The 25,797-nt window shown below is 35.8% G+C and overlaps 1 protein-coding gene across 5 annotated transcripts in view; it reads left to right on the forward strand.

Moving 5' to 3' along the window:
• ATRNL1 (attractin like 1) overlaps window positions 1-25,797 on the forward strand; it is a 931,221-nt gene that overhangs the window by 86,601 nt on the left and 818,823 nt on the right. For all 5 annotated transcript variants that reach the window (XR_013161757.1, XR_013161758.1, XM_077126124.1 and 2 more), the window contains exons 7-8: window positions 1,909-1,996; window positions 12,108-12,363. Coding sequence is in view for 3 of the 5 variants with exons in the window: in XM_077126124.1 (XP_076982239.1) it covers window positions 1,909-1,996; window positions 12,108-12,363 (344 nt within the window). In the remaining 2 variants the exon portion in view is untranslated. The remainder of the gene's footprint in view (window positions 1-1,908; window positions 1,997-12,107; window positions 12,364-25,797) is intronic.

Genomic DNA, 25,797 nt, shown 5'->3' on the forward strand with positions numbered 1-25,797 from the left:
TTGTGTTTTAAAAGAGGCACTGTGACTGCTCTGTTTAGAATAGATGGGGGTTAGGAGAACGAATAGAAGTAGGGAGATCTGTTAGGATGAGATTCTAAAGGTAATGACTTGTAGATAAGAGGAGCAAGACAAAAAATTGATGATGTAGGAAAGAGCTGGGAGAACTGCTGCAGTGCTGTAGAATCTAGTGAACAGAGACTGTTAATAGTTCATTTATAGTGGGGATCAGCAAACTCTGGACTAGGGGCCCACAGCTCAGGAGCTAAGAATTTTTAAATGGTTATAAAAAAGAACAAAGAAGAATATAAGAGACCAATTTGTCCCACAAAACCTAAAATAGTTACGATCTGGCCCTTTACAGAAATTCTTTGCCAACCCAGTTGTATGATAACTTGGTGGAAAGCAGTGTGTTACGTGCAGAGTCTGGTAGGTGGATAGATGTGGTAATGCAAGTCTGTAATGTAAGTCTGTAGAAGTTGTAGTCTTAGAATTTTACAATTTATGCATCTTGTAATCCAAAGTAGGAGATGATTTTATCATAATGCTGAAAACAATTTTCGATAATCCTTAGTTTTTTGTGAAGGGGAACTTCCTTGCTTTTTCTGATGTGTTGGAGGAAGAAAGAGAAGTGGAAGATAACAAGTGACAGTAAAGTTTTTGACTTACAACAGAGTTTCAGTCAGTTTTAGCCTGGATGCTCTTTCTTACATGTTTTGGCAAATTGAGGAGATTTGAGTGTATAGTATTGTAGGGACAACTAAACTGAGATTCTGTTAGATAAACATTTGAGATCTGTGGTTTAGGACTTCTGTTTTAGACCAGTGGAACACATTAATTTTATTTGTGTTTTCAGTAGTACTTTATTTTTTACTGAAGCTTCTATTTGACTGCGTTTGCTTTGCACAGTCCTAAAAAAATTATTAATCAACAAGCTATATTTGTTCATAGGCAATAGAGTAGATTCTGATTATTTGCTGTAGTGAAATTCTAGAAAGTCACAGTGAACAGTGAATTAGTGAATATTGAACCATTGCTACTAAGGGAAATAGCGGGTTAGTTCCTGAGAGCCTCTGGTTACAGAATTTTCATCACCTATCAGTATATAACCTTGTTTTATATGTGTTTCTGTTTGAAGACACATTATGTAATATATAGTGTTGATTCGTTAACATTGAACTCATGATCAACCAGCACTTATAACTCATGTCAGAGCAAATCTTATCTAACACATGTGTTTTCTGTCAGGTATATCATAGCTTCTTGTATTTAGGAACACTAGACAGTACTTCAGCACTATGCTTTGGGGCCATTTAAACAGTGAAATCACCAACAAAAAACATTAAAATATGAAAAATGTGTCACTAAATATACCATGAAAAGGACACTTGTTTTTGTATGAGAGCTGACACAAAGAGGCAGAGCATTGTTTTGTTCATTTTTAGCTGAGAGCATTTGTGTTGGGCAATTCAAATTTTTCACTGCTCTGCACATGACCCTGCATGACCACAAAGCTGCTGCAAGCATTGATTTTAGGATTTTAAAAATAAATTTTAATGGGTAGGCAGATTCATAAATACAGAATCCACAAATAATGAAGATTGAAAGTATAAAAATAAATACATAAAGGAATGGCTATTATAAAAATGGAGAGAATTTTCAAGAAAAAAACTGACTTTATTTTGTTTAAAAATGTAGGACACTTACTATTGTTTAGGATAATCAGTTGGTAATGATTAGAGGTAATCAATTCTATAATAAATTTCCTAATCAAGGTTAATGTGTTTTATACATTTAGAGCATTGAATCCTAATTTAATGTATATTTGTATGCAAGTGAAGAAAAGCACATGTAACAAAAAACTGAAAATAAATTTTGGCTTATGAAGTTATTTTCTTTTCTTGTTTTTAGTTATAATTTAGAAAGTAGTATATGGAATGTAGGAACTCTGTCAAGGGGACCTCTCCAGAGATATGGACACTCTCTTGCTATATATCAGGTATGGATCCTGTTTTAAAAATTGTAATAAAATATTTTTACGTGTATATATGTGTCTATTTTTTTTTTTTTACCCAGGCTCCTTTAACAAATACTACAGCCTGGTTGTCTTAAAAAAATCAAACAGGTATTTATTGTCTCACAGTTTGGGAGGCTAGAAGTCAAAAATCAAAGTGTTAGCAGGCCATATGTCCACTGGTCTCTATGGGGCTCTGGTGGTGGCAGTCCCTAACTCAGTCTCTGCCTCTGTCATATGGTGATCTGGGTCAAAAGGGATTAAGGCCTACCCTGATTCAATTTGGTCTCGTCTTAATGGGGTCTTTGAACAATGTGTTCCTATCCAGAGGACTGAGGGTTTGGGCTTGAACATGTCTTTGTGGGAGACGTAATGCAGTTCATAATAGTGGGATTCCTGAATTTATTAAAATTAAAAGCCACTTTTAAATGCTTAAATGGCTTTTATTTTGAATCAGCAGATTCATGTATTTTGTGGTTTGTGGCTAGGCCTTCCAAATGAGACTGTTTATATTTTCTATACTTATTTAAGAAGGTCTCGAAAAACTGGAATAGTATAAAGAATAAAATAAAAGTGACCTATGGTGCTTCCACTCTTTTTTCCCTACTTATATGCATGTTTTAAAAATAAAATTTTCTCCTTTCTCCCTTATATTTTGGTTTTCTTTTACTTTTGTTTACCAGTTCTAGTTTTTTGCTTTTCCCCGCTTCTTTAACAGCTTTATATTAAAAAAAAAAATATATATATATATATCAGATATAATTCACATACTATATAATTTGCTTATTTAACGTATACAATTTAATGATTTTTAGTATACACACACAAAATTGTGCAGCCATCAATTTTAGAACGTTTTCATCAACTCTTAAAGAAAACCCATACTTTTAGCTATTACCCTCGATCTGCTCATCACCCAGTCTTAAGCAACCACTAATCTACTTTCTGTCTCTCTATAGTTGCCTATTCTGGACATTTCATGTAAATGAAATCATGCTGTGTGATCTTTGTGACTGGCTTATTTCACTTAGTGTAGTATTTTTAAGGTTCATCCCTGTACTTCATTCCTTGATATGGCTGGATGGTATTTCATTGCATGGGTATGCTGTATTTTGCTTATCCATTCATCAGTTGCTGGGCATTTGAGTTGTTTTCACCTTTGGGCTTTTGTGAATAATGCTGTTATGAAAATTTGTATACAAGTTTTTGTGTGGTTATAGAGGTTTTCAGTTCTCTTGAATATAAAGCTTGGAGGGGAATTGCTGGTAACTCTAGGTTTAACTTCTGAGGAACTGCCATACTGTTTTTCAAAGTGGATGCACTTTGAAAATTCTCACCAGCAGTATATGAGGGTTCCAATTTTCCATATCCTTTCCAACACTTGCTATTATTTGAAGTTTTGATTATAGCCACTATAATGGATGTGAAGTGGTATCTCATTGCGATTTTCATTTGTATTTTCCTGTTCACTAAGGATGTATGATGGTTAAGTTCATGTGTCAACTTGGACAGATTTTGTTGTCCAGTTGTTTGGTCAAGTAAGAACTGGCTTGATTGTTACTGTGAGGACATTTTGTGGGCTTTAATCATCAGTAAGTTGATTACATCTATGGCTGATTACATCTGTATTCATCTGAGGAGACTGCCTTTAACAATGATAGAAGTCTTATCCAGTCAGTTGAAGGTTTTAAAAGGAGAAGTGATGATTTCAGCAATCAGAAGAGACAATTTCTGCCTCTTTTTCAGCCAACCAGCTTCTACTGGGGAATTCAGTGAAAACCTTCATCAGAGTTTCCAGCTTGCAGCCTGCCCTATGGAATTTGAACTTGTGCATCCCCATAGTTGCATGAGACAATTATTAGAAAAATCTCATCATATTTACAGGTATCTCCTGTTGGTTCTGTTTCTCTAGAAAACCTTGGCTTTTACAGCTCTGGTGCAGAAACAGAATCTTAAGGAAAAGGATTTCTGAATTGGTTCTGGTGTTTTTGGAATTGGTTCTCTGCTCTGATTAGATTCAAAGGCACTAATGACTCTGATGTTTGGTTGTTCTTAAATATATTGGTTATAGTTATAAAAGAAAGGGATGAACTGAAGGCTTCAGATTGCAACTTGAGTGTGCATAAAGGATGTGAAAGTTTCTATGTGTGTCCTGAAAGAAAACCTTATTTTATATAGCTACTGATTGGTGATTTTTGAAAACTAGGCCCAGGGTCTTATTGTGTGAGTGGCAGAATTACTATGTAAATGAAATTCCCAACCTTGCAGGGTGTCTGCTGTTAAAGTGAAGGCATTGATTGGAAAGGAATGGGATTCTGAAAATTGGAATGGGAACATATGGGTTGATAATGATGGAGGTGGGGACATTGAACCCCTCGATTCTGCTGAGTCTGCCAGATAAACTTTTAATGGTCTGCTCTGAAGAAGAAGCCACCCACCTGACCCCAGTCTTCCCTGAGGAACGAGCCTCCCAACCTCCATTCTGCCCTGAGGATCTAGCTACCTGACCTCCACGTACAGAGATTAACCATGGTGTACATGATAAATCTATAACCACCTCCTCTGAGCAAATAGACCTCACTCCTCTGTCTGAAGAGATTAATCCTATTTCATCAATTGAAACTAACTGCAGTGGAATGCCCTGAGGTGGTTGACTTGCAGGATACTTCTAATTCTTCTCATGACCTACTTCTAGCCCCTTCTTTTCTTCCAGATCTATAACTAGACTGAAGGCCCAAAAGGCCCTAAAAGGTGAGATACAATATAGGACCCATGAGGAGGTACGCTATATTCCAAAAGAATTACATGATTTTTCCAATTAATATTGACAGAAATAGGGGGATATGTGGGGGAATGGCTATTAAGTCATGAGATAATGATGAAAGGAATATAAAGTTGGATCAACTGTATTTATTCATATGGGCCCACTAAGCAGAGGTTCTGGATTCAGTGTTGTAACTTGAGGGTTAGCAAGGGCTCTGACAGTTTGTTTGGGTGGTTGGCTGAAACATGGACCAAAAGTTGGCCTACATTACCTGAGGTTGAAATGCCAGGACTACCTTGCTATAAAGTAGATGAGGGGATCCAAAGGCTTAAAGAGATTGGGATGATATAGTGGATTTATCATGTAAAACTTGCTCACTCATGCCAAGAATGTCCAGAGGACATACATTTTACCAGGACTGTGAGGAATAAATTTGGACAGAGGAATAAATAACTCCATCTTCTCTGAAGAGCTCTGTGGTTGCTCTTCTCTTTAGGTCAGATATTACTTTGGGAACTGCTGTCTTTGAACTTGGATCCTTAAACACAATGGGGATGATTGGATCCTGGGTTGGCAGAAGCAAGTGGCAGCACTTAATTACCAAAGACAAGGTGAGTGTGGCTACAAATATGAACAGCAGTCTCAAAGCAGAAATCACATTAGCCTGACTCACAGAGACCAATGGTGAGTCATAAATGGGCAGCCTAGTTAATTCTTACTTGATCTGTGTAAGCAGAAGAGTTCTAGGTCAAGTGAACAAAAGTCTAACTTGAATTACAAACACAGAGAGTCATGGCCTCTTAATTGGTTCCCAGACTTGAGGCAGTTTGCAGACACAGAGCCCGTTGAATGAAATGAAGTCCAGGTCCCCTTGGGGAAGGATCCTGTTACACTGCCAAAAATTTACACTGTTAATCTTCATCCCAGCTTTCCAAGGAAATCCAGGGAGACCTACAGCCTTTTACCAGGGTAACTGTGTATGGGGAAAAGGAAATGATCAGATATTTTGGGGATTATTAGACACAGAAGTGACATTAATTCCAAGAGACCCAAAATGTTACTGTGATCCACCAGTCAAGAGTAGAGGCTTATGGAGGTCAGGAGATCAATGGGATTTTAGCACAGATCCCTCTTACAGTGTGTCCGGTGGATCCCTGGACCAATTCTGTGGTTATTTCACTGGCTCTGTAATGCATAATTGTAATAGACACACTCAGCAACTGGTAGAAATTGGTTATCTAACATGTGGAATAAGATCTATTATGGTAGAAAGGCCAGGTGGAAGCCAGTAGAGCTGCCTCTACTGCAGTAAAATAGTAGCTCAAAAGCAATACCAGGGGTGGTGCAATGGTGGCTCAGTGGCAGAATTCTCGCCTGCTGTGCCAGAGACCCAGGTTCGATTCCCGGGGCCTGCCCATGCCAAAGTAAAAGCAATACCATATTCCTGGAGGGATTGCATGTATTAGTGCCACCATTAAGGACTTGAAGGATGCAGTGGTGGTGATTCCCACCACAGCCCCATTCAACTCTACAATTTGACCTGTGCAGAAAACAGATGGATCTTGGAGAATGGCAGTGGATTATCTAAAATTAATGAAGTGGTGACTCCAATTGCAGCTACTGTTCTAGATGTGGTATTGTTGTTTGAGCAAATCAGCATATCCTCTGGTACCTGCTGTGCCACTACTGATCTTTCAAAGGCTGTTTTCTCAATTGCTTTTAGGAAAGGCCACCAGAAACAGTTTGAATACATCTACACTGTCCTACTTCATGAGTATATCAACTCTCAGGCTTTATGTCATGATCTAGTCCTCAGGGACTTGGATCATCTCTCCCTTCCACAAGACATCATCCTGGTCCATTAAATTGATGATATCATATTGATTGGACCTAGTGAGCAAGATGTAGCAACTGCTCTAGACTTATTGGTAAGATATTTGTGTGCTAGTGGATTGGAGATAAATCCAACAAAAATACAGGGGTCTTCCACCTCAGTGAAATTTCTACTTGTCCAGTGTTTTGGGGCATATCCGTTTAAAGTAAAGGACCAATTGTTGCATTTGGCCCGTTTTACAATAAAAAAAGTGGCACAATGCCCAGTTGACCTCTTCAGATTTTGGAAACAGCATATTCTCCAACTCATTTACTAAGTGACTCAAACAACTGCTGGTTTTGAGTGGAAACTGGAAAAATGGGGGTGGGGGGCTCTGCAGTAGGCTCAGGTTGTTATGCAAGCTGTACTTGGGCCATATGATTAGGAGACCAGCAGTGCTGGAAGTGTCAGTTGCAAATAGAACTTTTGCAGTCCCCTCTAGAAAAATCACAATGCAGGCCCTTATGATTTTGGAGCAAAGTTCTGCCATCCTCTGCAAACAACTACTCTCCTTTTGAGAAACCGTTTTTGACCTGCAATTGCACCTTAGTAGAGACTGAATGCTTAACCATGGGCCACCAAGTTACAATGAGACCTGAATTGCCTATCATGTGCTGGGTTTTGCTTGCCCAAGCCATAAAGTTGGGTATGCACTGTAGTACTCATCAGATGGAAGTGCTATATATGAAATAGTACTCAAGAAGGTCCTGAAGACACAAGTAAGTTGCATAAGGAAGTGGTCCAAATGCCCAAGGCCCACACTCCTGCCACATTATCATCTCTTAGCCCAGAGCTATGGCCTCTTGGGGAGTTCCTTACAATTAGTTGACTGAGAAGGAGAAAACTTTCCTGGTTTACAGATGAGTGTGCATGATATATACAGGTAGCACCTGAAAGTAGATGACTGTGGCACTACAGCCCCTTTCTAGGACATCCCTGAAGGGCAGTGGTGAAGGTAAAGCCTCCCAGTGGGTGGAATTTGGAGTAGTGCCCCTGGTTGTTCATTTTGCTTGGAAGGAGAAATGGTGGGAAGTGCATTTGTATACTGATTCGTGGGTGGTTACCAGTGGTTCGGCTGGGTGGTTAGGAACTTGGAAGGAACATGATTGGAAAATTGGCAACAAAGAGGTCTGGGGAAGAGGTATGTGGATAAGTCTTTCTGAGGAGTGGGCAAGAAACATGAAGGTATTTGTGTACCATATGAGGAAGATTTTAATAATCAAGTGGATAAGATGACCTGTTCTATAGATACTGTAATGCTCTTTCCCCAGTCACTCCTGTCATTGTCCAGTCGGCTAACAAAGTGTCCATGGTGACAAGGATGGAGGTTATGGATGGATTTAGCAACATGAACTTCCACTCACAAAGACTGACATGGCTTTAGTCATTGCTGAGTGCCCAATCTGCCAACAGCAGAGACCCACACTCAGTCCCTGGTATAGCACCATTCCCTCTGGTGATCTTCCTACTACTGCCTGGTGGCAGGTTGATTACACTGGACAACTTCCATCATGGAAGGAACAGTGTTTTGTTCTAAATGGAATAGACACAAACTACAAATATGGTTTTGCTTTCTCTGTACATAATGCTTTTGCTAAAACTACCATCTGTGGACTTAACAGAATGCCTTATCCACCATCATGGTATTCCATACAACATTGCTTCTGATCAGGGAACCTACTTCACAGCAAATGAAGTGTGGAATGGGTACATACTCATGGAATTCATTGTCTGAAGCAGGCCTTTTAGAGACTCAATTACGCTGCCAACTAGGTGGCAATACCTTGCTGGGCTGGGGCAATATTCTCCAGGAGGTTGTGTATTCACTAAATCAGTGTCACTCTATGGTTCTGTTTCTCTTATAGCCAGTATTCATGGGTCCAAGAATTAAGGGGTGGAAATGGGAGTGGCACTGATAACTATGATCCCTAGTGACCCGCTAGAAAAATTTTTGCTTCCTGTCCTTGCAACCTTAAGCTCTGCTGATCTGTAGGTCTTAGTCCCAAAAGGAAGAGTACTTCCACCTGGAGACAATGATTCCATTGAACTGGAAATTAAGACTGCCACATGACCACTTTGGGCTCCTTTTGCCTTTGGGTCAACAGGAAATGAAGGGTATTACTGTAGTGGCTGGGGTGAGTGACCTTGACTGACTATCAAGGGGAACAATAACTTCTACTACATAATGGATATAAAGAAGAATCTGCCTGGAATACAGGAGGTTCCCTATGATATCTTTGCCCAGTGATTAAAGTCAATGGAAAACTGCAATCCAATCCAGGCAGGACTACCAATGGCCCAGAAACTTTAGGTTTGAAGATTTGGGTGTCCCCACCAGGCAAGGAATAATGGCCCGCTGAGGCGCTTGCTAAGGGTAAAGGAAATATTGAATGGGTAGTGGAAGAAGGTATTTATAAATACAAGCTGTGAGTACATGACCAGTGTACAGAAATAAGGACTGTAATGGTTATGGCTATTCTTCATTATTTTGTACAAGTATATTTGTATATATACATAAAGCAAGTATCTTTGTTTTCTTTCCTATTTTATCCCAAAATCATATGGCATAAGTTGTATTAGCTTCATTTGTAGTATTTTAGTTATAGGATATCAAGTTTAGGAGTGAATATTACTCAAATACTTGTACCCTGCTCTGAGGAGCTATTTTGTTTTTGGTTGGACTCAGGGTAGTTGAGTATTATTAGGTGAAAATGACTGTTACTATTTTTATTTAGAGATTAAGTATGGTTTAAGGAAAAGTGTATGGCTACCAAACTGACAATGGGTGGACTGTGATGGTTAAGTTCATGTGTCAACTGGGACAGGTTTTGGTTTCCAATTGTTTAGTCAAGTAAGCACTGGCCTGATTGTTACTGTTAGGACATTTTGTGGTCTTAAATTATTAGTAGGTTATTTGCATCTATGACTGATTACATCTACATTCAACTGAGGGGACTGCCTTTAACAATGAGAAGTCATATCCAATCAGTTAAAGGCTTTAAAAAGAGAAGTGATAGTTTCAGCAGTCAGAAGAGAGAATTTCCATTTCTACTTCAGCCAGTCAACTTCTCCTGGGGAATTTAGCGAAAACCTTCATCAGAGTTTCCAGCTTGCAGCCTGCCTGTGGAATTTGGACTTGAATATCCCCATAGTCACGTGAGACAATTCTTATAAAAATCTCATAATACTTATAAATTTCTCCTTTTGGTTCTGTTTTCTAGAGAACCCTGACTATACAGATGTTCAGAGTCTTTTCGTCTGATTATTGGCCACTTGTATATCTTCTTTGGAGAAATGTTCATTCAGATCATTTGCCAGTTATTTAATTTGATCATTTTTCTGTTTATTATTGAGTTGTAAGAGTTCTTTATATATTCTAGATACAAGTATGTCATCAAATATGCAATTTGTAAATACCTTTGAACCAAAGAAGTTTTTCATTTTAAGGAAGTCCAATTAGTCTGTTTTTTCTTTGTTTCTTTTGCTTTTGGTGTCATATCTAAGAATGTAGTGCCAAATCCAAACACCCATATATTTTCTTTTAAGAATTCTATAGTTTTGGCTCTTAAATTTAGGTCTTTGATCCATTTTGAATTTATGTTTTATATGTGTGAGTGGTAAGGGTTCAACTTGTTTCTCTTACATGTGGCTAGTCATTTGTTCCAGAACAATTTGTGAACAAGAATATTCTTTCTTCATTGAATGGTTTTGGCACCGTTGTTGAAAATCAATTCACCGTAGATACATGGATTTATTTCTGGGCTTTTGATTCTGTTCCATTGCTCAATATGTCTATCCTTATGCCAGAACCCCATTGTTTTGGTTACTCTTGCTTTGTTGTAAGTTCTGAAATTGGAAAGTGTTAGCCCTCTGATTTGTTCTTTTTCAAGATTGTTTAGATATTCTGAGTCTCTTCAATTATTTATATATTTTAAAATCATTTGTCAATTTCTACAAAGAACCCAGCTGTGATTCTAATAGGTATTGCATTGAATATTTAGATCATTTTGGGGAGTATTGTCATCTTAACTTATTGTCTTCCAGTCTTTGAACATGGGATGTCTTTCCATTTATTTTGATCTTTAATTTCTACAATATTTTGTAAGTTTCAGAGTATAAATTTTGTACTTTTTTAAAGCTTACTGCTGTTTTTGATGCTATTGTAAATGGAATTATATTCTTAATTTCATTTTTGAATTGTTCATTTTAAGTATATAGAAATAAAATCGACTTTTTAATAATGATCTTGTATCCTACAGTCTTGCTGATTTTGTTTATTAGTTCTAATAAGCTATTTTGTGTGGATTTCTTATGATTTTCTATATACATGAGCATGCCATCTGTGAATAGAGATATTACTTTTCCGTTCCATTCTTGATAACTTTTAGTTCGTTTTCTTGCCTACTTGCTCTAGTAGAGCCTCCATTATAATATTTAATAGAAGTGGTGCATGTGGACAGCCTTGTCTTCTTCCTAATCATAGGGATAAAGCATTTAATCTTTAATATGATGTTAGCTATGGGTTTTTCTCAGATGCCCTTTATCAGCTTGAGGACATTCCCTTCTATTTCTAGCTTGTTTAAATAAATGGTGATGATATTTTTCATTTATGCATCATTCATTTAAATCTTATGTGATTGAAATTACTTGCATAATTTATAAATGCTATTTATAGGGATTTACCAAAGGTGAACTGAAGACATGTAATATTTGCCCACTGTGAAGAGAAATGGTGATAAAAATGTATTCTCCATCATACACAATGTGGTGTAACTTTTTGGTGAACAGTGCTTGATGAAAATTGAATAAATAAGAAGAACAGAAAGTACAAATACAGATGGTAAAATTGAAATATAACAAGTAGGGACTCATATTATTCAAATATTGGAAAGACTGCCTGAGAGTAATGCTAATTAGCAACTCTGTTACTTTTCTGCTGATGGGAGTAGTATGTATATAGTAGTAGTGTAGTAGTTTTTTACAGAACTGTCCACCCTTAAAAATTTTTTTTATTTTGAGTGCATGGTCTGGAAATCCAACCCATGTCTCCTGCATGGAAGGTGAGCATTCTACCACTGAACCACCCGTGTACCCCTACCCTTAAAATCCAGTCTTTTAAATAGCTTATTTCATTTCCCATTCTCACAACACCCACTTCAGTGTTCTTTTCCTATAGGACAATTAAGAATATGGTTAATTGATCAAATAATATTACAGCTTTAAGTAAAATATTTTAAAATATCTTTAGCTTCTTAAAACATGGAATTTCTCTTTCCTTATATAAAGCTCTAGTGATCGTTATTCATGTGTTCCTATTAGACTCTTAACAAGTGAGAACTATGACTTGTGCATGTTATGAGCAGTTACTAAAATTTAATGTTCAAATTTCACCTTTGTTCTTAATGAACATATGGCTAAGAAATAATGATTTTGTTACTAATATATGTTTTAATTTACAGGAAAACATCTTTATGTATGGAGGCAAAATTGAAACAAATGATGGGAATGTCACAGATGAACTATGGGTTTTCAACATACATAGTCAGTCATGGAGTACAAAAACACCCACTGTCCTTGGACATGGTCATCAATATGCTGTGGAGGGACATTCAGCACATATTATGGAGCTGGACAGTAGAGATGTTGTCATGATCATAATATTTGGATATTCTGCAATATATGGTTATACGAGCAGCATACAGGAGTACCATATCTGTGAGTTACTTTAAAAGTGTATTTGATTATATACCCTTTTCTTCATTGGTTGCTAATACTTTTATCTTTAATAGAATCCTTATATCAATTTAATAAAAATGGTGAGTTGAGATCAGAATTATGAGCTAGGAACTAATACTTTTAAAGTAAGATTTTTGATTATTTATTTGATTTTTTCCTTTAATATATAGGTTTATCTTAATCAAAGTGGGAGAAATGTTATGTACCTGTCACATTTTCCAGGAATTAAAAATATTTTATATACAAGACACTCCAGTAGATGGTGCTATTTCTTTGCATTTTAGAAGCCAAGAGCTAAAACTAACCCGCTGTCTTTACTCTGCATTCCATGATTTAAATTTTTTTCGTTTTTTGGAGTTCTGCTTTTAATCTTAATGCTATATGCTTACTTTTAGGAATTAACCCTCCCTAGAATAGTCTGCTCACTTCTATAAGAGCTTATTATCTGGTGTGTGAAGGTGACTCGGCAATCTATATATGAATTTCTGCATTATAGTCTTAAATACTCTTTTTTGTTTTTCTGGTACTTTATTATTATTATTTTGAATTCTTTCTGGTATTGTCTATAAATATATAACCTTTTGTGGCTATTTAGATTCAAGAACTTACTCCATTTCTGGCTCTGGCTCAAGTTCTTGGCTTTTTTGTGTATAGACAATTATATACAACTACTTAAGAGTCCTTATGCAGTCTTAATGAGAATTTGGTGACCACCATTAGCAGCAAGGAAAGAGTGCCTGTGTGCTTAAAGGAAGACTCCTTTCTAAACATTACATACTTTCCCCTGCAGCCCTTTCAATTGATGGCCGTTTTTGCTTCCATATTCCCAATACAGTTGGGCTGAAAGTTGGAATGGGCATCCTTTTTGCTCCTTAATTTCCTGTTTCACTCCATTCTCACTGCTTCTTCCTTTAAATTGCATGGTTTTGAATATTGTCTTCAGACTACACCGTGTATTACATCTCTTTATTGCATTTATCTATTGCCCCTTGGGTCACAGTAGTTTATTCCTAGAAGAATTTAGCTTCTGACCCATTGTCATTCTATCTAGCATACGTCAGTCAAATGTTTTTATGATTTAAATATCCACATAAATACTTCTTCTAATATCTGGCCTCTCAGTCTCTTAATCTTTCTTCCAAAGGTCTTGTTTTCCGTACTTTTGAGCCACTCATTCCCATTGGCACATTCTTGATTTTGCCTTTCCAGTACCTGTAGTGAGTTCTATTTCCATTTCACATACGTTACTCTTCAACTACCACCAATCTTTCCAGCACATTCTTTCCAGTATTCACACACTAACAGTTCTTCAGCCTTATTAGAACTTCAGCCTTATCAAACTTCATATCAGTGTTTCATACATATTTCTGACCTTACCCAGTTTTAAATTCATAATCACTTACCTCAAGTTGTTCCCTAATGATGTCTGGAACTCCTGTCAGAGTAGCCAAGTCACTCTCCTAACTCTCCTGGATGATCATTTTATGCATTTTCTTCTCTCCTTAAACTTCCAACACTTTCTTCTCCATCGTCGTTCTCAACTGGTGGCTTTCTTTCTTATTTAACTGAGAAGGTAAAAGTAATCAAAAGGGAACTTCTGCTGGTGGGAACATGTTGGAGTATAATGTTTAATCAGCAATGCTGCACTGAATACATTATTGTTAAAAGAAATTCATGGATTGCATTGAAACAAATGTGGCCAATTTATTCTAATTTTTCAGATGAGATGATAAGTTGTTTAAGCAGGACTCACATTTTCCATGTAGAAGGGCTGTTCTCTGATTTTTAAAAAATTTCTCCTTTTATTTCATGGTGATCAAGGAATGTTGCAGGTCTAATATTTTTTATAGTTTGTTGAATTTTTCTTTGTGGGCCAATTTTATGAATTCAATGGGTATTTGAAAAGAAGGCAAATCCTGTACCATCAAGGTGTATATATATACACCTTGATGGTACAGGATATACACCTTGATGGTACAGGATTTGCCTTCTTTTCAAATATATATATATATACACACACACATATATATGTTGAACATCAATGTACATATATACATATGATTGCATGCACATATTATTTAATATATTATATATTATATAATATATATTATTATATATAATTATATATGTTTTATATTATTTAGGTCTCCTCTTCCTTATTACTATGTTTTTTCCTACTTGATCTTAGTCTCAAGTTGAATTTAAGTATGACAATATTAGTTTATTTCCTAGTATATTCTGGAATTTATGCTATATGGAAATTGTTCTCCATATTCATAACTGTTATATCTTTTTTTGCATGGACAGACTCCAGGAATTGAACCTGGCATGGCAGACAAGAACTCTGCCACTGAGCCACTGTTGCCCACCCCTGTTGTATCTTTTTTATGAATTGTGTTCTTTAATGTTATAAAATCCTTTGCTTGTTTAATGTTTTTTGGCCTGAATTCTACCTTGTCTGATGCTAATATCATGGCCCTTACTTTTTGTTGTTGTTGTTGTTGTCAGCATTTTCCTGGTGTATCTTTGCCTTTCCCTTTTTTGTTAACCTTTCAGAATCACTTTGTCTTAAATGTATCTCACATATAGAGAAGAGAGTTGGATTTTGCTTTGGGATCCCATATGTTTTGTTGTACATTTTCTGTACATATTTTATCTTTTTAAAAGTCACTCTTGTTTTTAATTATAGCTCTTCTCAGGTTTAAGGAGGATTGGGCCCATTTTTTTGTGGAAAGAAGTGTGGTAATTTATGAGATCTGCTGCCAGGAGGCTTCCTCTACTCTCCCTGTTTCTCTTTTTCCTTTGTTCATTATCTTGGCTTCCTGTATCTGGCTTTCTTGGTTGTACTTGCTTTTTGCACATTCATACCTGATTGGAGTTTGTGGATGTTTTTTCCCACACAGTTTCTCTAGATATATAATTTTCAAAAACTTTTCCCTAATATGTTCCTTTTTATTTTTTTATGGATTTCAGGGGGAGAATGGGAAGATTCAGAATTAAGCTATTACCGTGCTTTTACTGAACCAAAGTTTTTGACTTCTGAAATTTCAAAATGAATACTAGATTAAAAGTTAATAATTTTGCTTTTTGATCAACCCCCAGTTAACAGACTACGGGTTGCACTGTTTTCGTTTATCTTGTTTTGCTTTTAACATTTGACATTATTATCATTATTTTGTACTAGAGGTTGGAAAACTTTTCTATAAAGGGCAGTATAGCTTAGTAGGCCATATTGTCCTTGTTGCACCTACTCACTCTATTGTTGCTGCAAAAAAGCATAACATATAGGTGTAGTTGTGTTGCAATAAAATTTTATTTACAAAAACAGATGTTTTTTTGGGCTTTTAGTTCATCTGCCTGTACCCTGGAGAGAGAGCATGAGAGAACTTCTTGGGCCCCTCGGATGCCTGGTAAAATCTAGATTAAAATTTTGATAAATGTTTTTTGGGCCTTGTATGCAGGGTGAATTCATGCTCCATAGTGGCATGATAAGTAGTCCATGCTGTAAATTCTTAGGGAGAAATATTTTCCCCCCAAGTGGAGCCAAGGCTGAGACCTGATTGGTATAGGCATCCTCCCCCACCTCCCCACTAAGTATTGTTTACAATTCACAGAACTCATTTCAAACTCTGACATTTCTCTTTATTGAAGGATTGTCTCCTTCAGCCATGTGACCTGCTAGCAGTTATAAATTCATTTTTCAGCACCAACAAGATATCAGAGAGTCTTTTTATTAAACTCTTACAGTTATCCACTTTGAGTTATCATTTATTTCCTGTCAGGACCCTGGGGTAAATAGCTACTATTTTTTTAGGGATTCAAATATAACTTTTTACTTAAGCGCTCCTTCATATATGTTTCGGTATTAGTATCTTTAAAATTGGAAGAAAGAAGTGCCTTGTGAGAACACATACTTTATTAATGGAGAAAAATATTGACAGAACATTTTGGAATAGCATGGAGCTAAGTCCTTCAGTCCATTTCTACTGCAGTTATTCCTGATGCTTTTTTTACTTTAACACCATGTAGTCATTTTTAGCATTGTAATTTTTCTTGGTGTTATAGACTAATAAATCTGTTTACTATCTTTCAGGAACCTTGGGTAGTCTACTTTGTTATAAGCAGCACTCTCATTTGCCTATGTATTACTTTTTATTTAACAGATCATAACTATTTGTTAGATATTCATTTAAATTTTCATGATAAACATATTTACTTTTACTCAAACTTGTTTAGTTATTATGCCACTAACATAGAAGTAATCATATCGAACTTGCAAAGAAAAAAGTTTATTTGATGGGAGAGGATATATTTAAAATAAAACATAGCTATTTACTGAATTTTTAATCTTTTACATTTTATGCCTTTCCCTTCTCTATCTCAAGATAACCACTATTCTGAAGTCCAGAATTTAAAATTATGTATTTGCTTTTTATTTTTTTTTTTGCACGGGCAGGCACTGGGAATCGAACTCATGTCTCCAGCATGGCAGGCAAGAACTCTGCGTGCTGAGCCACTGTGGCCAACCCTCTGTATTTGCTTTTAGAATAGCTTTATCACATGTACATGTATGCCTGACATCATTTTGATTCACTTGCTCATTTTTTGAGCTTTATAAAAAGGAAATAATATTTTATGCAGTTTTCTGAGACTTTATCTCATTTACTGTGATTCATCCATGCTGTCACTACTGTTTTTCATTGTTTGACTCTATCATAATTTATTTACCCATTCTCTTGATGAGCTTTTCGGTTGGGTAACCCACAGCAACCAGTTTTGAGACATATTTTGATAAAACTGTTATATTTTAAAGGTAAAGAAAAAAAAATCCTCACATCTTCATGGAGAAAGATGAAATGCCGTAAAAGGGTGAGAGATTAGATTGGTATCATATTTCTTAAAAGCATCATACAAATCAGAGAAATACGAAGCACATTTTTCAAGAAACTCAAAGAAAATGTAGACCAAGGATTTTATATCTTGCCAAACTGTCTTTCAAGCATCAAAGCTATAGTGAAAACAGTTTTGAACATGGGAAAAATATCAGATATTACACTGTGTACATGTGTACTTACCTGAGAATTATACTAAAGCATGGGTGTGCAAACTTTTTGTAAAGGTCAGGTTGTAAATAATTTAGGCTTTGGATGCCATATGGTCTCTGCTCCTACAACTCAGTTCTGCCATTATACTGCAAAAGCAGCTGTAGACATACATAAATGAATGAGCATGGTTGTATTTCAATAAAACTATAGTTACAAAAATAGTTGATTGGCTGGATTTGCCCTGTGGGCTGAAATTTGCCAACCTCTGTACTAGAGAATGACATTCATCTAATGAAGAGATGAATGAGAACACTTCAGGTAAAGGACTGATGGAGAACATTTCATTTATTTAATTTTATAACTAAGTCTAAAACAGGTTGTGAATGTGGGTAGAAGACAAATATGTAAATGTTTTGTGTTCTGTTAAAGTAAAAAGAATACAACTATGTGAACTTGAGGACAGTATGTTGAGTAAATGTCAGAAGACAAATATTATCATGCCTCACTCATATGGACTAACTATAATGTGTACAACTCGGAGAATTGAAGTTGAGAGCATGGATTATCACATTGGGGCCTGTTGTAAAGGGTCCTAGATTGTAAGCTCTTATAGCAGTCACATATATTCTGGAGTTGTAACTGCTATTTCTAAATTCTGAGACACTGAGGTATTTGTGTATAACCTGGTTGTTCCCTGAAATTTAGGGTATTTATGTGACACCAGAGACTCAGAGTTAGAGTCTGAAGCTATGAAAGTCAGCATTATTACCCCATACAGCAGCTGTTAAAAAAGTTGAAAAAGGGATCAGACTTTGACTAGTGATATGTATGTAGCTGATCTGACTAGGACTAAAGTAAATCAGAATACAGGGTAAAGGATGATAACATTCATATTTTAAAACTTCAACTTCTGTGTAAGACAAAAGGGAGAGATGTTTATTTGGTGCAAGATTTGTATTTTAGGTAGCACATTATCTAATTTAACTTGTATGGCTGGTTTACTTAAACACTGTAATTACATGGAATCTTGAATAGGGCGTGAGATTTTGTTGGTTTGTATAGGTTAGTCCCTTCAGGGCCTGGGAAGAAAGGAGGAAATATTAAACTTCCCTATCTGGGCAATTCCTGATATTCTTGCAAGCAGTGTGGTCAACCAATTTAATATGCTGAGCCTTCGATGTTGGGTTTCACCCCTATGAAACTTATTCCTGCAAAGGAGAAGCTGAGCCTACTTATAATTATGCCCAAGAGTCACTCCCAGAGAATTTCTCGTTACTCAGATGTGGCCTCTCTTTCTAAGCCAACTCGACAGATGAACTCACTGCCTTCCCCCTTATTTAGGCCATGACTCCCAGGGGTGTAAATCTCAATGTCAACATAGGACAGGACTCCTAGGATGAGATGAGACCTGGCATAATGGGATTGAGAAAGCTTCTTGACCAAAAGGGGGAAGAGAGAAATGAGACCAAGTTTCAATAGCTGAGAGATTTCAAACAGAGTTGAGAAGTTACCTGGAGTTTATTCTTATGCGTTTTATAAATATCCCTTTTTAGTTTATAGTGTATTGGATTGGCTAGAAGGAAGTACCTGAAACTGTTGAACTGTGTTCCAGTAGCCTTGATTCTTGAAGATGATTGTATAATTATATAGGTTTTACCATGTGACCATGTGATTGTGAAAACCTTGTGTCTGATACCCCTTTTAGCCACGGTATGCACAGATGAATAAGAAAATAAGGACATTAAATAAATAAATAGTAGACATTTAAAAGACATAAAGGAAGAGAAAACCAAATTTAGAATAACTAAAATGAAGCAAAAGCACTTCAGGCATAAATTTAAGAAGACAGATTAAAACCCGTATGAAGAAAACTGTAAACCATTCCTGAACGACACAAAAATAGATTTATGTGAAAGACATCCTTTGCTTTTGCTGAGTACATCTAAACATCACTAAAATGCCATTTATCCATAAGTTAATTTACAAATTTAATGCAAACACAATAAAAATACCATCCCATTTTTTAATAAGTTGGGGCACAGTTGATACTAAAGTTAATACAGGAAATTAGAACCCAAGAATACAGAGGAAAACACTGAAAAGGAAGAGTTACAATGACGTATTTGTCCTATCATGTATTAAAACATAAATCATCTCCATAATTAAAACAGTATGACAGGGTGGTAATGGTTCCTAAATATATAGAAAGACCAATAGCATAGATTAAAAGGTTCAGAAATAGGGTGAATTATATAAGCAAGTCTAGGATAGATTTTGTGTGTCAGAAATTTGGACAAGGTGTAACAGGGACGGTGTGTCTCTGCTGTGTCTAGGGCCTCATCTGGGCAGACTTAACAGCTGGGGGTGATTTGAATGGGGGCTGAAATCATCTGAAAGCTTTTCACTCGCATGTAATGTACCTCTGTTTGGATGACATGGAGGCTGGGGTCCACTGGGAATGTTAATCAGATAATTTATATATAATTTGTATGTTGTTTGGACTTCTCATAGCATGCCAGCTGAGTTTCAAAAGGGAATGCCCAAAGAGAAAACATCAGGATATCAAGCATTTAAAAAAAATTGGGTACAAACTGGATAGCTTTTATGACCTAACCTTGAAAGTAATATCGTGTCACTTATTTTGTACCTTACTGGTTGAAACAGTCTTAAATCCAACCAAATTCAGGGGGAGGGATATAAGCTCCACCTATTAATTATTTTAAAAAATAATTTGGGCTACATTTAAAAATTTCCTCAATATCTAACAAAAATACAAATCAGTTCCATTTCTTGGGGTTTATTCTGAAAATGTACATCCAGGAATGCAAATACATACACACACACACACAGTTATTCATTGCAACAATAGTTGGAAACCACTTCAATGTCCGAATATAAGAGATTTATGAACAAATGATATATCCATATTAACGTGAAGCACAGTGCAGCTGTAAAAAGAATGAGGAAGATCTTTTTGAAGTCATAGGGAATATTCCAGGATACTTTAAATGACAAAGTAAAGCGCAAAATGGTATATATGTGTACTACTTATAAAAAAGTAAGGGAAATAAGAAAATATACTTATGTTTGCTTACCTGAGGGACTCAGGGAGGATAAACTAGAAAACAATGATGTTGGTTACTTACAAGTAAAGGTAGAAAGGATAGGGTATAGAAGGATATTTCCCTGAGTTATTATTCTTGCAACTTGTTTGTAACTTTGAAATTATTTCCAAATAAAATGTTAAACATAGATTAATAACATTAAAGTAGATACATATTTTTTCATATCTTGTTATATACGATATGTATTTGAACTAAAGAGTTTTAAGATTTTCTGTGATTCTGCTGTGGCAGTAAAGGAAACATCAGCTTGTCCTTTTAGCTATATTTAAAATCATGGCTTTTAGGGAATCTGTAAATCTCAAAGGGGAATTATGTGGATGGTTTTACTAACTTGGAACATAAAGCTTTCCTAGGTTAGTCCAGAGGGAAATTTATTTTACTTTATGTTAGCAATAGCTCATAAATTTTCTAAGAATTTCAATGTGAATTTCAAGGTGAGTATAATATTAATGTTTTGCTTTAGTATTTTTCATGCCTTTAGAATTTGCTAGGTATAGGTTGGGAAGCCATTTTTAATGTCATTTTATGTTTTTTTTTCTTTTGATTTAAAAATGCTTAGGTTTTGATTTTTTTAGAAAGATTTTTTTTCTCTTTTAAGTGTAGTGATGCTATGTGATTTTCTCTTCTCTTTAACTCTTACCATTACATGTTTTTCAAAATTCTGTGGTGACTTTCAAGTGTAAATTAATCTAGTATTACATTGTATTGATTAAAGAATTTCTTTATGCATTCACCTGTGAGTGGACTTTTGACTCCAAGTTTTAGCTCTGTTGAATAAAGCAATTATGAGTTTTTGAATACAAGTCTTTATGTAGACATACATTTTCTCTTCTCTTGAGTAAGTAGCAAAGAGTGAGATTGCAGGGTTGTTTGGTAATTATATGTTTAACTTTATGAGAAGATTTCACACAGTTTATTTAAGTGGTAGTACCATTTTGCAATGCCCCAGCAATTTAAATGAATTCCAATTACCTCATACCTTCAATGACTCTTGGTATTGTTAGTTTTTGTAATTTTAGCTGTTCAACTGTGATTGTAGTGGTATCTCATTATGGTTTAAATTTTTTTTTTACATTGAAGAAGTTGTAAGTATACGGAAAAATCATGTAAAAATTAAGTGTCCCATATACCCCCTATTGTTGATACTTTGCATTAGTGTGGTAGCTTTGTTACAACTGTTGAAAGAGTGTTACAGTTATTCTATTAACTGTAGTCCATAGTTAACATTAGGTGTAATTTTTCCGTTTATCACTCTATTATTAATACATTATATGTGCAAGGTATATTTGTTATAATTCATGAAAGAACATATTTAGAACTCTTCAGTCCATTGTTACAGTAGGGTTCACTATATAATACAGTCCTATGTTTTATCTTTTAATTTTTATTCTAGTGATATATATGATACCTAATATTCTCTCTTTTAACCTCATTCACATTAATAACTCAGGGCTGTTAATTATACTCACAATAATTGGGTACTATTACCACCTCCATATCCAAAACTTTGCAATAAACCTAAATAGAAATTCTATACAAATTAAGCATTTACTCCCATTCTCTATCTCCTACTCAGGCCTTGGTAACAAATATTCTAGATTCTAACTCTATGACTTTGCTTATTCAAATTATTTCATGTCAGTGAGATTACCATATTCATCCTTTTGTGCCTGTCTTATTTCAGTCAGCATAATGTCTTCAAGATTCATCCATGTTATTGCATGTTTCAGGACTTCACTCCTCATTATATTTATACCACATATTTATCCATTCATTGGTTGATGGGCATTTAGATTGCTTCCATCTTTGGGTGGTTGTCAATAATGCTGTCAAACATTAGTGTGCAAATATCTGCTTTCAGTTCTTCTGGTTATATAGCTACTAGAGTGATTGCCAAGTCATATGGTAATTCTATACTTAGCCTTCTGAGGAACTGCCAAACTGTCTTCCACATCAGCTGTACCATTTTTACGTTCCCACCAGCAATGAATGAGTTTTTTTTTATTTCTCTACAAATTCTCCAAAACCTGTCATTTTTTTCCTTAAAAGTAGCCATTCCAGTGGGTGTGAAATGATATATCCTTGTTGTTTTGATATGCATTTTCCTAATAGCTAGAGATGTTGAGCACCTTTTTATGTGCTTTTTAGGCATTTCTATATCCTCTTTGGAGAAATGTCTATTCAAGTCTTTTGCTGATTTTTAAATTGGGTTGTTTGTCTGAATTTTAGGATTTCTTTATATATGCTGGATATTAAACCCTTATCAGATATGTGTTTTCCAAACATTTTCTCCCACTGAATTGGTTATCTTTTCACTTTGTGATGAAGTCCTTTGATGCCGAGAGTTTTTAATTTTGATGAGGTCCCATTTATGTATTTTGTTCTTTTGTACTTGTACTTTGAGTGTTAAGTCTAAGAAACCATTACCTAACAAAAGATCCTGAATATGCTTCCCTACATTTTCTTCAGGAACTTTATAGTCCTATTCTTTTTTTTTTTTTTTTTATAGCTCAGATGCAGCTTCATTCAGTGTTTTAACATGATTACTTTACAATTAGGTATTCTTGTGCTGTCCATTTTTGAGTTTTTGTATCTAGTCCTGTTGCACAGTCTGTATCCCTTCAGCTCCAATTGCCCATTATATTACCCTGTTTCTACCTCCTGCTGGACTCTGTTACCAATGACATATTCCAAATTTATTCTCGAATGTCCATTCACATCAGTGGGACCATACAGTATTTGTCCTTTAGTTTTTGGCTAGACTCACTCAGCATAATGTTCTCTAGGTCCATCCATGTTATTACATGCTTCATAAGTTTATCCTGTCTTAAAGCTGCATAATATTCCATCGTATGTATATACCACAGTTTGTTTAGCCACTCTTCTGTTGATGGGGATTTTGGCTGTTTCCATCTCTTTGCAATTGTAAATAACGCTGCTATAAACATTGGTGTGCAAATGTCCATTTGTGTCTTTGCCCTTAAGTCCTTTGAGTAGATTCCCAGCAATGGTATTGCTGGGTCGTATGGCAATTCTATATTCAGCTTTTTGAGGAACCGCCAAACTGCCTTCCACAGTGGTTGCACCATTTGACATTCCCACCAACAGTGGAAAAGTGTGCCTCTTTCTCCGCATCCTCTCCAGCACTTGTCATTTTCTGTTTTGTTGATAATGGCCATTCTGGTGGGTGTGAGATGATATCTCATTGTGGTTTTGATTTGCATTTCTCTAATGGCCAGGGACATTGAGCATCTCTTCATGTGCCTTTTGGCCATTTGTATTTCCTCTTCTGATAGGTGTCTGTTCAAGTCTTTTCCCCATTTTATAATTGGGTTGGCTGTCTTTTTGTTGTTGAGTTGAACAATCTCTTTATAAATTCTGGATACTAGACCTTTATCTGATATGTCATTTCCAAATATTGTCTCCCATTGTGTAGGCTATCTTTCTACTTTCTTTTTTTTTTTTTTTTTTTTTTTTAATTTTTTTTAGAGGGAGGAAGGGAAGGAAAGACAGAGAAGGAAGGAAGGATGAAAGGAAGGAAGGGAGGAAGAAAGGGAAACATCTTTACACGTTTTCTTATTTTATTATATTTTGTTTGTTTGTTTTGTTTTTTACATGGGCTGGGGCCGGGAATCGAACCGGGGTCCTCCGGCATGGCAGGCAAGCACTCTTGCCCGCTGAGCCACCGCGGCCCGCCCTCTTTCTACTTTCTTGATGAAGTTCTTTGATGCACAAAAGTGTTTAATTTTGAGGAGCTCCCATTTATTTATTTCCTTCTTCAATGTTCTTGCTTTAGGTTTAAGGTCCATAAAACCGCCTCCAGTTGTAAGATTCATAAGATATCTCCCAACATTTTCCTCTAACTGTTTTATGGTCTTAGACCTAATGTTTAGATCTTTGATCCATTTTGAGTTAACTTTTGTATAGGGTGTGAGACATGGGTCTTCTTTCATTCTTTTGCATATGGATATCCAGTTCTCTAGGCACCATTTATTGAAGAGACTGTTCTGTCCCAGGTGAGTTGGCTTGACTGCCTTATCAAAGATCAAATGTCCATAGATGAGAGGGTCTATATCTGAGCACTCTATTCAATTCCATTGGTCGATATATCTATCTTTATGCCAATACCATGCTGTTTTGACCACTGTGGCTTCATAATAATATGCCTTAAAGTCAGGCAGCACGAGACCTCCAGCTTCGTTTTTTTTCCTCAAGATGTTTTTAGCAATTCGGGGCACCCTGCCCTTCCAGATAAATTTGCTTATTGGTTTTTCTATTTCTGAAAAATAAGTTGTTGGGATTTTGATTGGTATTGCATTGAATCTGTAAATCAATTTAGGTAGGATTGACATCTTAACTATATTTAGTCTTCCAATCCATGAACACGGTATGCCCTTCCATCTATTTAGGTCTTCTGTGATTTCTTTTAACAGTTTTTTTGTAGTTTTCTTTATATAGGTTTTTTGTCTCTTTAGTTAAATTTATTCCTAGGTATTTTATTCTTTTAGTTGCAATTGTAAATGGGATTCGTTTCTTGATTTCCCCCTCAGCTTGTTCATTGCTAGTGTATAGAAATGCTACAGATTTTTGAATGTTGATCTTGTAACCTGCTACTTTGCTGTACTCATTTATTAGCTCTAGTAGTTTTGTTGTGGATTTTTCCGGGTTTTCGACGTATAGTATCATATCGTCTGCAAACAGTGATAGTTTTACTTCTTCCTTTCCAATTTTGATGCCTTGTATTTCTTTTTCTTGTCTAATTGCTCTGGCTAGAACCTCCAACACAATGTTGAATAATAGTGGTGATAGTGGACATCCTTGTCTTGTTCCTGATCTTAGGGGGAAAGTTTTCAATTTTTCCCCATTGAGGATGATATTAGCTGTGGGTTTTTCATATATTCCCTCTATCATTTTAAGGAAGTTCCCTTGTATTCCTATCTTTTGAAGTGTTTTCAACAGGAAAGGATGTTGAATCTTGTCAAATGCCTTCTCTGCATCAATTGAGATGATCATGTGATTTTTCTGCTTTGATTTGTTGATATGGTGTATTACATTAATTGATTTTCTTATGTTGAACCATCCTTGCATACCTGGGATGAATCCTACTTGGTCATGATGAATAATTCTTTTAATGTGTTGTTGGATACGATTTGCTAGAATTTTATTGAGGATTTTTGCATCTATATTCATTAGAGAGATTGGTCTGTAGTTTTCTTTTTTTGTAATATCTTTGCCTGGTTTTG

This window comes from Tamandua tetradactyla, chromosome 13, assembly GCF_023851605.1.
Source record: "Tamandua tetradactyla isolate mTamTet1 chromosome 13, mTamTet1.pri, whole genome shotgun sequence".
In the NCBI taxonomy this organism is placed as follows: domain Eukaryota; kingdom Metazoa; phylum Chordata; class Mammalia; order Pilosa; family Myrmecophagidae; genus Tamandua; species Tamandua tetradactyla.